The 15,046-nt window shown below is 34.3% G+C and overlaps 2 protein-coding genes across 2 annotated transcripts; one reads left to right on the forward strand and one right to left on the reverse strand.

Annotated features, from left to right (window-relative positions):
- The first annotated feature begins 1,640 nt into the window (after window positions 1-1,640).
- Window positions 1,641-11,405, forward strand: LOC140886562 (actin-related protein 4). The gene is made up of 20 exons (XM_073293202.1): window positions 1,641-1,836; window positions 1,928-2,019; window positions 2,675-2,821; window positions 2,904-2,977; window positions 3,100-3,180; window positions 4,011-4,071; window positions 4,380-4,429; window positions 5,195-5,249; window positions 6,107-6,184; window positions 6,314-6,367; window positions 6,805-6,858; window positions 6,932-6,992; window positions 7,428-7,479; window positions 7,794-7,860; window positions 8,830-8,892; window positions 9,003-9,065; window positions 9,386-9,448; window positions 9,959-10,023; window positions 10,893-10,961; window positions 11,051-11,405. Exons 1-20 carry the CDS (start codon window positions 1,824-1,826, stop codon window positions 11,094-11,096), a joined length of 1,308 nt encoding a protein of 435 aa, XP_073149303.1. The 5' UTR covers window positions 1,641-1,823; the 3' UTR covers window positions 11,097-11,405.
- A 1,029-nt stretch (window positions 11,406-12,434) lies between these two features.
- On the reverse strand, window positions 12,435-14,133 carry LOC140887656 (zinc transporter 8-like). Its single transcript, XM_073295059.1, has 4 exons — window positions 14,006-14,133; window positions 13,281-13,849; window positions 12,886-13,035; window positions 12,435-12,807 (listed from the first exon to the last, which is right to left on the reverse strand). Exons 1-4 carry the CDS (start codon window positions 14,031-14,033, stop codon window positions 12,502-12,504), a joined length of 1,053 nt encoding a protein of 350 aa, XP_073151160.1. The 5' UTR covers window positions 14,034-14,133; the 3' UTR covers window positions 12,435-12,501.
- Between the last annotated feature and the right edge of the window lie 913 nt (window positions 14,134-15,046).

Below are 15,046 nucleotides of genomic sequence, written 5' to 3' on the forward strand. Positions count from 1 at the left end.
AGAAGTAAAAAAAAATTGATATAAAAGCAATAGTTTTTATGAACTGAATCGAATAAGAAATATGTCTCACAAAATTTAATTCGTGAGATGATTTTACAAGAATTTTTTGTTTTCAATAAGATGGAGAAATAATAGATAGAACTCTGAAAGTGAGTTGGGCCATTTAAGATGGCCTGTCTCGCTAAATAAACGAGTTGGATTAGTAATTTTTCGATCCACCCAAATAACCAGCGGACATGCCCCACCAAGCGTAAACATCAACTTTAATCAGAAATTGACATTTAGTGCACCTGTTTTGACTGACAATAAGTATACAGATTAACTTTCTAAATTCTGGACACATGATTTTGTTGTTCAGATTTCCACTTTAACTATCTAGGATGTGACTTAATAATATCTCCCATGTTTATTTATTTTTAAATGTGTATTACTCTCATCTAGAATCTGCAATCTCAAACCTATCAAAGAATATTTCTATTTAATGTTACACAAAACCCTTGTCAACAAGTCTCTTACTCGACGTAGCCCTTTAAATTTTTTTATTTTTTTTGGTGAAAAATTATTAATTTTTCAAATAGAATCGACAATTTCACAGATAAATATTCATGATATTATCTCACATAAGACCTACCTCTTAATTTTAGATATTCAATATGATGGATTATGTGACAAAACACATAGCTTTTTTTTTTTTAAAAATATATATATATATATATATATATATAAGTAAATCATCAAACTAAAAAAAAAATAGATATCGGGCAAATTTATTTATTTATTTTGAAAAGTTCTGGTTGGATATTGAAGCAATCAGGAAACAAATAGAGGAGGAAGTATCATTAAAAAATAACATGTAAAAGAAAAATGTAACGTTTGGGTTTTTGTCTTGTAATAACTTGTCAAATTTTGGTTTCCATTCAATAATTTGAAATTTTTTATTGATATTTTTTTCCCTAAAATCACTAAATCAATAAATATTGCTTATTTGACATCAATTATCTCTTACATAATAGGCAAATAAAATGTATTTCACACACATTAAAATCTACCTAAGAAAAAAACAAATGAAAAAATAAAACAGAATGACACGCAATATTTTAAATTGGGTAGAAAAAAACTTTAGATTTTGTTTAAATTCCAATATATGTAATATATGTTTATTGTATCAAACGAATTGGAACACTTCTCTAGTTCTAAAACAACGAATTGCTATGTGTTCTTACAAAAGGATGACGATGAGGATGACGATGACTCGAATTCGAATCTACATCAATTAGCTATGTGCTTTTTTTATTTGGCAAAAATAAATTGATTTGTCAATCTTATCCCGAAATTACCTATTTATCATGTTTAGGCATATAATATTCAGTTTTAATTACATATAGTTTTTAAATGAAATATTCAATATCTAATAATTCATATAATATTATAATAATTTATACTATACTATGGTAGTGCTCGCAACTTATGAAAAATCAACAAAGTTGCGAACACCACCTATATGCTATACTATTATTTTTTTTAATAAAATACGAGACTTTTTTTTTTTTTTTTTTTGAAGTCAAATATGAGACTTTATAGTAACTGAATGAATTGGATAAAAAAACAATGAATTTGTATCGAGACAAAAAAATAAATGCTCTATACAATGGAGAACTGAATTTAATTCGTTTATTTTATGCCTTTTTCTCGTTACCGTTAGGGTTTAATCGTCCAAAACCCCCCATTGTGTTTACTTCTTCCCTTCACTGTAAGCGCGCTCCCAAATCCCAATCACAAGGAGAAAAAGAGGAGAAAAAAGGAAAGAAACACGGTGGAAAATTATGTACGGCGGTGGTAAGTGTTGGATTCCTTGCCAGTTCTGAATTTATTTAAGGATTTATGAGTAATTGGGCACAATTTTAGTTCTTCTTGTTGTTTGGTACAGATGAAGTGTCGGCAATAGTGGTGGACTTGGGTTTCCATACCTGCAAAGCTGGTTATGCCGGTGAAGATGCGCCAAAGGCTGTTTTCCCCTCGGTGTGTCGGCCAAATCTCTGTTTAGCGTGTTTTTGTTTCTTCTGAATAATTTTCTGGTTATTTCTTTTGTTTTTTCACTTTAATTTTGCTAACTTTAGATATTTTCTTGAGGAGTGTCGTGTTTCTGGGTTTTTTGGTTCTTGGAAATACTTGTTTTTTGATCGAACAGTGGTGCAAGGACTAGGATTTTTTTAAATTGGAGATTTTCTTTGATTTTGTTGAAAGTGTTAAACACTGGAGTAAGTTTGATGGTCAAAGGGAAAACTTTATGTAAATGCAGCCCGTCAAACACCCGGTTTCCATTTGGTCAGAATTTTACCACCTAAACTTTACCTGCGTACAACTATTCTTTTCCTGAAATGGGTATAGTTTTGGTTGAAAATTGGAAGAAAAAATTTGATGTTGAAACAAAATAATTAGGCAACAGAGGAGAGGACGTCGGTTAATGCAGACAAAACATTTTCCCAAAAAAAGGGACTTCGAAGATGTATAAAGGAGTTAATTGACGAGGATCTTCTTAAAAAGGGGTTGCCTTAGAGTTTGAGTTTTCAAATTTATTTCTAACGTTTGTTTTAATAAATTTGCCTAAGTATCCGGTGCCATTTCTTGCGTTTTCATTCAATCATTTTTGTTAAAATATAATATATTTAATCAGGATGTTGGGTCAATTGACCAAATGGAAGTTGATGATACCGATAATTCAGACAAGAACTCTGGATCTGCTCTAGATTCTAAACCCAAGGGTAAGCGTAAACTTTATGTTGGATCACAAGACATGGGGTTTCGGAGGGATCACATGGAGGTCAGTGTGTTATATTTTTGTGCTAAGATTCAGTCACACCTTCATAATTTTGTACGCTAATCTTAAAAAATGATATCACCAGGTGTTATCACCCATCAAGGATGGAATAGTTGTTGACTGGGATATGGTTGAAAACATATGGGACCATGCGTTAAGGTAGCTTCTGCTTCATGTTATGATTTTTCTAGATCACATTTCTTAACCTTTTACAATGATCTTGTGTAAGAATGTAATTCCTTGCAGAACTTCACACACTTAAAAATACTTATAACTGGCAGGAAATGCCTATTGATTGATCCAAAGGAGCATCCAATGCTACTTGCTGAGCCATGTTTTAATACTCAATTGCAGAGAGAAAAGTAAGCTGAATCTTTTTCTTAATATTACGGTTACTTTTAATGTTGTCTATGTTTTCTATGAACATTTGCAGTATTTTTATGCCAGATTCCTTGTAACTGGAAGAAAAATGGTTTCATGGGAAGAGTAATAAGAAATTGGAATATGGGAATGAATTTTGGAGGAGAGTTCCAAGTTAGGTGGGCTAGAACATAATTGATAATGCAGAATAAGAATTTCTAGCTTGTTATTACTATAATTATATGTGGAAGTTATCTTGAATGCCGATCAACACGAAACTGGTGGATGGATAAATATCACTGTAGCTGGTCACATATAACTTTGTAATTAAGTTTGATGTTGATGAGATAGAGAATGTTCAATGGATGCTTGAGGAGGTTATCGAGTTAGAGCATTGTAATGAATAACGGAAACGGGGTTTTCAAGTCCTGGATCTGGCAAGATTGAAAAATCTCAACAATCCCGAGTCCCGACTAATATACTCTGCAAGGAAATCAAAATAGAGTATTTACTCTTCCTGTTTCAATTGAAGCTTCTTCTACTTGATTGTTGGGTGGAGTTGGAACCTTTTTACACGGCTTGTAATTTCCTAGCGGAAATCATTGCAAAGTTCATTTTCAGATTGTTATCATGTCGGAGCTGGTGTGAAATCAAGTTTTGTGAATGTTACTGCATTGACATTCAAAATTTTTAAATATGGTATTCCAAATGCTTCACAAGTTGCATTCTTCATATTAACACGTGGTAGTTTCTAGTTGTTTTATTGTGGTCTTCTTTTAGCTGATATTTTGTGAGTTTTAACCTGATTACCAAGTGATTTTTTGTCTAACAGGTCTGCGGAGATTATGTTTGAGAAGTACCAAGTTCCTGCCTTATTTTTGGCCAAAAATGCTGTGAGCATCCCCTGTTGCGGTCTTTCATGGCTACTATCAGCGATTTCTTTTTTCAGAAATTGGAACTGAATGACCTTTATTTTTTTAAAGTGCATATATGTATATATATAGTTTTGATCACCTGCTTCTTAGGGTGCATGATTTTCGTGAGCGGTGGGTTTTAGTGGTGCAAAAAAACAAAAATTACTAAAAAGCAAAACCCACAGACGGGTTTTAGTGGGCGCTCACGAAATCTCTATAGTGCAGGGATCAAAATTATGTATATACATATATTTATAATTCCCTACTCATTTGTTGGATGGTGCTAGGTCCTCACATCTTTTGCATCGGGACGGGCCACCTCGTTAGTCGTTGACAGGTAGGAATGAATTCGTAATTTTTTTTTCTTTCTCCTGAAAAGAGCAACATGTGTGGTTATGTGCCATAAAACCATTAAATCTTTGTTCATCTGAATTGAGCTCCACACACATCTTAATCCAAAAATTAATTTGGTTGCGCAGTTCCTGAGAATATTTTGGTTTTTAGTCTCCATATATTACTCTCTTATACACCATTAGTTGCAAGAAGTTTCATCCCGAAATGTCATTCATGCAGAGAAATTCTGCATGGAGTGGTCTTTCCCATTTATGAATCTTACTATACTTGTGGAGTGATGCTACTGTCAGGAGTTTGTATTCATTCTTATGTTCAAATCAGTCACCTAAAAAGAACATCAATGATTTATAATTCAAAATCTAAATTAGAGAGTCTGCAAAGTTTTATCTGTATGTTCATAAACGTGCTGACTTTAGCATAAATTCGTAATGTTGCGAAAAATATTATTTTCAGGTCCTTGGTTTCGATCAACTGCCCTTATTACTCTCCTTTCATTGATGTTTTTGTTTTTGATTAATCTTGACCATTTGTGCTTCTTCTTGCTTAAGTATTTGTTAATCACCCGTGTCACCGGACTCTGGCTGTCTTCGCATATTCTCTTAAACGGAAAATTCTCTGGTCTTTCTAACTTTCACAGACCATAGCCAAATATTTTTGTACTACTACTTTGTTAGTGCTTGTTATGGTTTCCTGATTGATTATATGCCACTATCTAGTATTAATTCATTACTACTGTTGCTTGCTTCAGTGGCGGAGGATCGACTACTGTGGCTCCAGTTCATGATGGATATGTTCTTCAGAAGGTACTTCTTTTCATCTTTGGTATTTTGGTGATACTCATATTATAGTTAATATTTCAGAAGCTGATTTCATCTCTGTTGGTATTAAAGTTCATTTCCAGAGCCATGTTTCTTCCCTATCCACTATTCTGTCCAGTAGAACTCCTGCATGCATTATAGTCTCTGTCCGGAATTGTTTGGCTACTTGATGCAACATGCAATTTTACTTAAAAATGTAAAAGGAAGGTGCTATGTAAGCTCAGTCTATCCTGATAAGATTAACTGTCCTTGTTAACTAACAGCTTCTTGAGCACTTTTAAGAGTTTTATTTTATCCAAACCAATTAGAGCATATTTTCAACTTGAAATTGAACATACATGCATGAACTCCAAGTCTTTTAAGATCCTTTTTTGAGCTAAACTTTTCTGGAATTAGTTTGAAAACAGTGCGCTAAAATTCTGTATGAAGAAACATCTCAAAACAAAGAAAATACAGAGAATTAGCGATCATTATTTTTCTTGTGCTTCCATGCCTACAGTTTTAATTATATATGCTGTTGGGCTGTATAGATATGTGTCCGTTGGTTTGTTTGGCACCTTGCCGCGGTTTTGGGGCATCTGTGGTGTTTGGAATTTGGATTTACTCTTAGGCTACTTGCTTTGTTGACCTGGTGCTATTTTGATTGTTTTTGGTGGTTTGCTTGGGTATTTTTCTCTTTTTGTTGTTCGACCCATTAACTTTTTGTTATTAACAAAACTTTGATCGGTATCATTTCTATTGTCGATGCATCAACTTTTCATTGCAACATAGCATTTATCTCTTTCGGACTTGGATAATTCCCCCTTCCAATTACAAATTGTTTTGCTCCACGATTGCTGTAGGCTGTGGCAACATCTCCTGTTGGGGGAGAATTTCTCACCGATTGCTTATTGAAAAGCCTGGAACACAAAGGGCTTCCTGTAAGGTTTTCCCCTCCGTATAAGTTTGTGATTTAACAGAGTAAATTGATAGCTGCTATTGGCATGTGCTTTTATTTCTTTTCGATATTTTCTTTGACTATTCCTGCTTTCTTATTGTTATACGTGTAGATAAAACCACGATATGCATTTAAACGGAAGGAAATTCGGCCCGGAGAATTTCAGGTGAATCTGTCCTTTATTTATTTGAGACTTTGAGCAATCCTTCACTTTACTTCTGGTAGGCGTTTGGCATGCTGTCTAGGTTTTATTTCTATTTTAAATGTTAATTGATCACTTGTTTCCGGTACTGTGATAGAATTTATTGAATTAAAGTAAATCAAAATTCGCGCTGTCACTGTGTTGCATTTGAAGTGTGGATAGATCTGGGAACCAATGCTAGTTTGATTCTGATTACTGAAGAATTACCTCCACCTGTTCAAAAATGTCATAATCCTTGGCTGCATTCCAAATGGAAAATATATCTAACTGATCTTCAACTTAGCTGAAATTTAAGCTTCTTGATGGTTTCTATTTGAATGTTATGCTTACTTCTTTGCACTTGCTGTTGCTGGTTTCTTTTCTATGACCACGCTGATGACCCTTTCTTTTGGATCTCACAGATTGTGGACCTCGACTTCCCAAATACAACAGAAAGCTACAAACTCTATTCTCAGGTTATTGTTTGATCAGGGCTTGGTAGTTGCTGGTCCTCCGTCATTTCCTTAAAATAATTTTTATTTGTGACAGAGAGTTATTGTTGGAGATATTAAAGAATGCGTATGCCGAGTGCCGGACACGCCTTATGATGGTTTGTACTCCTAAATGCTTCAAAGTGATTTATTCAACTAAATATTCTGTGGCATTGGAGAGAGAAAGTATAGAAATTATGATAAACATTATTTACTCTGGACTATCTAATGCCACTGGAATTTACAAGACCTTCTCTGAACATTATAATCAGATCAACCTTAGTTCCAACTCGTCGGGGATCAGCTAATACTCCACATGTTACACCAACCATATATTTTCCATAGTGTCTGACTGTCTGGGAAAAAGACAGACTTTCTTGTGTTGACTTCCCGCTTTAATGTTACTATTCTTTTTGCCTGACTAGTGTAACTTTTGGCCTCGCTTATGTAATTTATTGACTAGTCCCATCAATGGTGACTCGCCTACTTTTCTATGATTTGTGTTGGATTAGAAAGTTAAAAATTAAATTGCTGACCCTTCTCTTTTCTGTCAGAGACTTCATATTCCAACATCCCCATGACACCTTATGAGCTTCCTGATGGACAGTAAGTTTGTCTTTAAGCTATTTTTATTCATCATTCTTCCATTTTTGCAATCTGGATATAAATTTTTTGATGTGTTAGGATTAAGCCATGCCACTCAACTGATGGTTGTCATCTTATCAACTTTCTCAAGGACAATATATTGTGAAGATCTAGTTAGTTCAGCTTTATGCATTTATTCTCCATTTTGAGGAATAAACTAGGATATGATCATAATTTTTTTTTGTTCAATATGATCATAAATTTGTATGTTCATGTGGTTAATTACTATTTTGTTCTTTTGCTACGAAGTTCGTTGATTATCTATTTTACTGCAGGACGATTGAAATTGGCGCTGACAGATTCAAAATTCCTGATGTACTATTTAATCCATCTCTTGTCCAGGTTAGTTCAGGACATTTACAATTTTGTGAAGGTACAGTATTAGATATTGGTTATATATCTCTACTTATGTGATTGTGTTTGCATTTACTTCACTTTTTTGTTATGGGATTTTTCAATACCTGGATACTTCTGTGATATTTGCATGCATTGTACAAGATTGGTGCATCTCTGAAGAATTTTATATTAATCCATGTTCCTTGATTTTTTTTTAAAACATGATATGATAAGTCACACATGGCTGAGCGTCATATGTAAGAACTGGGGAAATTCTTACTCCAAGGTCAAGCTGCAGTTGCGTTACAGAACTATTACACCTATAGAACAACCCTCAGACCTCTATGAAGCAATTTGTGACAATCAAATCATATCTAAAGTGCTCACGGTTTCACACGATGTTTTTAGGTACGAATGACACTATACCGCTAGGAAGTAATACTTATGCTTAAAATTATAAGCTGCAACATAAATGTGTATCAAGGGACAGTCTACTGTTGTTTCTTTGTAGCGGAAAGTGTTTTCCTTATTACAAGTTTTCTATATTGAAAACCTAATATAGGTTAACAACCAAAAAAGGAAGATTATCTTGTTATAAGTTGGACAGACTAACAAAGCAAATGAAAAGAGGGGATGTCAGAAGATTTATTTTGAGAAATTGATCCACGTACAATCTTTAATACCACAATATCAATGAAGTGTGACTAAAGTCATCTCATAAAATCTCCATCTGTTTATGCATCAGGTGCTTTGATTAGATTGTTTGCTCTTGATTTCTTGTTATCAACGATATTTTTTTCTTGATTTATTGTGCTCGGAGACAATTATGTCTGGTGGTTTATGAGAGATTCTCGTTTCCAAGTTACAGATATTCAACATACAAAATAATTTGATTCTTCGGTCTTCACTAGTTTATGCTTGACCTTTATACTTCCACTTAGCAACTTGTATCTGACAATTTGATGTCCATCTTAGACTATACCTGGTATGGAAAATTCTTTAGAGACGGCTTCATTTGTCCGCGGTCTGCCTCAAATGGTGATTACTCTCTTCTTTTACGAAACTTATATTAGTTCTGAATGCTCATTTCTAGCTCTTTGACTTTCGTTCGTAGTTGGAGTGAGTCGGTTATTTCTGAACGTTTCCAGGTTATTGAGAGCATAAACAAGTGCGATGTTGACATTCGAAGGGAACTTTTTAGCAGCATTTTGGTAAGAATCTCTCCCTTGTGTTTAGTACACCACTGATTAAACATGCTTGCGTAAAGAGTTGTAAATTTCCGAATTGATTGGACCTTTTATCTTTCTTTTTTGTTATTTTATTAAATTGATGGGTAGTTTTGCTTCTTTCCACATCTCAAGTTTTCCCATTTCTGAGTGCTCTCATCTGTTCTGTAGTTGGTGAGAGCTGAATCATGTATCAGCTTCAAATTTATACTTTTCCCTGTGTTTTCTGTCCTCTACACTGGGGTCCTTGGGGCCAGCCAACTTATGTTGTAGGGATTTTAATATCATAATTCTATATTGTGCAGCTTTCCGGTGGTACTGCATCAATGCAACAGCTGAAAGAACGTCTTGAGAAAGACTTGTTGGAGGTGCTTTCTTCTTTATGCACATACATGACTTGTTTTGATCAAATATTGCTTTTTCTATTTGTTTTTGTTTGCCAAAGAGCTATGTTTTTATAGGAGGCAGGAAGGTGGTGAGCATATCCTTGTCGAGGATTATACTAGTCTTTCATTAACAGTTTGCTTAGTTTGGTTGCCTGTCAGGTTTTATATCTGCTATATGTGTAAGCACAACATATACAGTTTATTCACCTACCCATTAAATTTGTAAAAATCAAGTGAATATATCGACTCCCTGCAGTGATGTAAGGATAAGCTTAATATAGTGGTAATTTACCTCATCGGCGATGGATTTGAATAAGCATTTCAATGTCATAGAGCTGTGTGAATGGATTGACTTCAATTTATTGGCTTTTTACATTTACTAATTAATTGACATTTTATTTCACGATAAAAATCTCAGCTACTTGGATGGTATGTGACATCTTCAAATATTTTATGGTGTGGCTTTCTGATACTGATTGATGTTGTTTCTAGGAATCTCCTCAAGCAGCAAGGGTGAAAGTGTTGGCAAGTGGAAATGCTACTGAAAGGAGATTCAGGTTAGGTTTATTTGTGTACCACTGCTCGACAGCATCTTTTTCCCTTGTCACTCTACTTTCTGTCATGAGTGAATGAGCTGTTTATGCAGTTGTATTCTTGGGTTTTTTTAGTCTTAAAATTTACCATAATTTACACTATTTCTGTCCTAGTTGCCATGTGTCTTTTTTTGTTTGTTCCAAATATATAAGTTTGTATCATATATATTCTCATCAAAAAAAAGTTTGTATCATATTTAACAATTTTTTTTCTACTACTAAGATACCCGTGTTAACTATGTCTTGAAAAGGTGCAACCATTTTTTTAATGAATTAAATTGGCATAAAATGAGAAGTTTGTACGTAAATTTGTTTTTCCAATTATTTTCATAATCTGTGTTAAAACAAACAAGCCTATATAATTGGTGCAGATGATGTATTATGAACAATCTAGGATCAAATTGTACAGTAGTATGAGTGTACCTATTTTGATCTCAGAGTGCCAATCAAAATAGTACCAGATTTTTTCGTGTTCAAGTGTCAATGATTAACTATTGATCAAAATATCCGATGCTGTGAAATTACACTTCGTCATGGTTTGAGAAGAATTGTTATGAGATTTTGAACTCAATTCTTTGTCCATGCACCTATATAAGAGTTGTTTGTAGAACCTCTGTTTTAGCTGCTGTCCACTTCAGTTTATAAAGTAAATTAATCTGTTTGGTGCATTTTTGTGTACCGTAAGATATTCACTTTGGCGAAAGCGTACCTTTGATCTTGAACTTCAGATTTCAAGTTAAACTATGGCGAGAAAGTATTTCAATCAAATGACTTGTGTATTACAACCGGAATTGTTTTCTCTTGATACTGGGTACTAACAAGTGTCAGTACAGCGTTTGGATCGGGGGGAGCATATTGGCATCTCTTGGTTCCTTTCAGCAAATGTGGTTCTCCAAGTCCGAGTGAGTTCTCGTGCCTTTGCAAACAAGTGTGTTTTTTTTTTGTTTTTTTTATAGCAGATTCATAAATATATGCGTTGTGGTGATGACAGGTATGAAGAACATGGAGCTTCTTACGTTCAACGCAAATGCCCCTAACATGCTTTTGTGTTCTTACCTCCTAATTCACAGTTTCTCGGAATGGCTAGAAGACTGGCTATTTCATTGCTTCTTGTATCTTACACGTTTTTTAACGTGTTAATGGATATTCTCGGTTGCAATATCATTTTACTAGAGCATAGTTGCTATGAGTTACGTGATTATCTCGTATTTGACTGAGTGTTGATTCTTATCCCAAATGCTCACTTCATGGTTTGTAATATATGATGTACCTTTTAATTCGTGTCCAATGTAAATTATATATATGACTCATAATTTAAGTTGTCCAAAAACTTGGGTTGTGCTTCATTTATGTCACATTCTTCTTGGTACCCACACCCTCTTGTCCATATTTCTTCGATCGTTTCTTTCAGTACAACTAAATTTTACACCATAAGCAAAATTATAGACAGCAGTCGCATTTCGTCTATATTTCCAGAATATAATTTCTTTCAAAAGATTTTTTCACCCAAGCTATTGATATGAGACATGATTTATTTATGTGGGGCCCTTACGTGATCATAAACAAGATCGTTAGATGCAACATTATAGAAGTCTTTATCAATCCGCGTGACATTGGCCATACACACACAGACTTAATTGGGGGGGACTCTATTTTCTTGAAGTTATTGTAGTGGACACTTTCATATACATGTGAACTTATTATTCATCTTTAATCGTTCTTTTCCAAAGCTGACAACTTTGACTTTGAATAGTAGACTTTTGAGTTTTGAGCCAATCAATGGCTTGTGGTACGGTTTCCTATTTGGATGCTGCCTCGTGTTAGACCTATGGACAGGATTTACCCATGTGGGCAGATCTGCCAGATCCACTAAACCATAAATCTCATGGGATATTATGGGTATATTGAGAGATTTTTTTATTTTTATTTTGTGTGCGTTTTTTCAATGGTTCACGGCTTCACGCGAGGAAAAAAACGTGTATCCTATTAGTACTTTTTTTTTTTTGGGTGTTTTAGCGTTATGTTTGTGCTTTCATCGTGAGGAAAATGGCAGTGATAAAATCTCCCAAATTTTTGTGTTTAGATCCCAAGAAGATTTTATGAAGTATGTACTTTGCCCAAAAACATGTGAACAAATAAATAAATAAAACCTGAAAACACAAAGGTTGCTACTTGCTCCAATCAATTTCTCGTGAAGTGGATAAGGAATTAGAATTGGAACGAGTAGCGATTTCTTATTAATTGGAAAAAAGGAAGAAAAAAAAAATCATTCCCCCGAAAGAACTCCAAACCATATCCACACTCCAAGCAAATTTCGCAACCAAGAAAACACACGTCGCACCAGCTTCAAAATAAATGATGGTAAAATGACATTAAGTAAGTTGTAATATAATTAATATCCAGCAAAAGTTTACAAAATCATCACAAAAAAAACTTGAAAATTCAAGCCCACTTGGCCAAAAGAGACATAGCCCCAGCACCCAAAAGAAGAGACACGTTCGCCCCTAATTGAAGCTTCCCACTCCCTTGCAATTTAGGACTCATGAAATCAGCAGCAAGAAGATCGACGAGTGCCATGTATATCAAGATCCCCGCAGATGCCGAGTTAAAGCATCCTTCGACGATCAGAGCAGTTGGGCTCGTTTCACTGTAGATGTTGCTTATTCCAATGCCAATTGCAATCCCAACTGGCGTCGTGAGGGAGAAGAACAGACCCATTATTGCCACTGCTCTTGACTTGAACTTTGCCTGAATAAGCCAAACAAATCAATCTTGGTCATTTCTGATTTTGAGTGTTGTGTACAAATGTATCCACCAAAAGTTTACCTGTGCTATGCATCCTCCTAGGCCAATGCCTTCGAAGAATTGATGGAATGTCAAAGCAGCAATCAAAGGCTGGATTGTTTTAGGACTCTCCGAAGCACCCAAAGCAATTCCAATTATCACCGAGTGGACTATAATACCCAACTCCAACACCTGATTCAAAGATATATCTTCTTCTATTAAACATGGTGATGGGAATAGTGCAAGAAGAAGATCAAAGTTCAAATATTTTTAAGAAATCATACATAGCCACATCTTTTTTTTTTTTGTAGCCATGGGTACTAGAGTTTCTTCAAACAATTTGGATACAAAGAAACTTTGAACACCAAGAGACTTAGTTAATTTTATTCTCTAAATTTCAGTTAATTGCCCATTAAAATCGCAACAATGTAATGTACCTGGGATATGACACGATGGCGGAGGAGCTCCGTTTCACCGGAAGCCGGAAGAGATCCATGTGCATGGCCGTGGGTGGCGTGAGCATGCACGGGAACCACCCCTTCCTCCTCGTTACCGACTTGCGCCACCGCCTTTCCGACCGACCTGCGGCTGTAATACGACGTGGCGTACGTGTCCACCATCAACGTCCCGATAGCAGAGACCATGGCGATGAAACCCGCGAAGGGGAAATCACCCCACGGGGTCACGCTGATGCACGGAGACGTGAGATTGTCGAACGCGTCCGGCAGAACATGTATGAATCCCGTGGACAGAATGACTCCGGCGGCGAAGGCTTTCACGATGAAGAAGAAGCTCCGATCAGGGTTCAACGCCGGCACCGCTTTTCCAAGAACCGGGAGGCAGACCCCGATCGCACTTGCCACTAAAATCGACGCTATTGCTGCTAATTTGTATTTCAATGCAAGAGATTTGTTCCGGTCTTCTTCATCAGCCTCGCATGTACATTCTGCCATAATAACTGCTGGAAACAGAGCCATTACAGCCAAGAAAAGGGTCTTCATCTTCTCTGCAGAAAAAATAAGAACCAGAAGAAGAATATAAATCAAGAATGGTCTGTGGAAGAAGATTGCAAAGGGTTAATTTTTATTCATAATCTCGTACAGACGAAGTCAAATGATTGAATATATATATATATGAATGAGGTAATCTCAAAAGGGTTTACTCTGCAACTGAGAACATAATGTGCTCATTCTTTTTTTATTTATGGTTTTTCGTTTCTTCAACAATTCCTCTCCTTTAAGGCAAAAATACACACAGTGACGCCATTTTTTGTTTAAAACGTAAACAAAATATTTTTGGATTCGGATTGTAGATTTATTTAGAGATTTTACCTTTATTAATTACTACTTTCTCTATTTCTGTTTTCAATTAAAGAGAAATATATATATATATATATATATATTACAATTTTAATGAAATCTTCCTTTCCGTCTACAATTAAATTATCATTCTTCTTTTGGATTTCACGGCTAAGAAAAATAATTAGAGCAAGGGATAAATTTGTGAGATGAGTCACACTATTTACAATAAAAATTAATACTTTTATATAAAATTAATAATTTTTTATGAATGATTCAAATAAAAAATTTATATCATAAAATTGATTAATTTATCTACCTTCTCAATTGAGTTTTTGTGAAATAATTACCACCTCAAATATCTAACCTTCAAATTTATTATTAATTTTTTTATACATAATACATGTGTGTTTTGATCGTTAGTTTTTTTTTTATGAACACGCTTACATAATTAATACAAAAAATGAGTAAAAATGTCGACATGTTTAGAGTTTTTTTAAAACATAAACTTATTTAAGTATATTAGTTGAAACTAAAGTCAACTCTCATAGTATAGAATTAGCTATAATTATAATAATAACATAATAAATAAATAACATCAATCTTCTCTTTATCAGTTTTCCACATCATAACCAAAAAATCTTCCTTGGATTTCGCTCCCCTAATTAATTCCCTTTTTTATTTATCCCCCTTTCCCTTCCAATCCCTTCGATTTTCGAAACATCTTTTTTTTTCCAAACAGAATAAATTGATTATTTTAATAAATAGACAAAAATACTTCTTCTTTTAATAAAATAAAATTATTTTAACTTATTTTATTAAATTATAAAAATAATTAAATAATTTATCAATTATAATCAATAACTTATATGTATTTATAAAAAAAATCAATAACTTAAATAATC

This window comes from Henckelia pumila, chromosome 3 (assembly GCF_033568475.1).
Source record: "Henckelia pumila isolate YLH828 chromosome 3, ASM3356847v2, whole genome shotgun sequence".
Taxonomy (NCBI): domain Eukaryota; kingdom Viridiplantae; phylum Streptophyta; class Magnoliopsida; order Lamiales; family Gesneriaceae; genus Henckelia; species Henckelia pumila.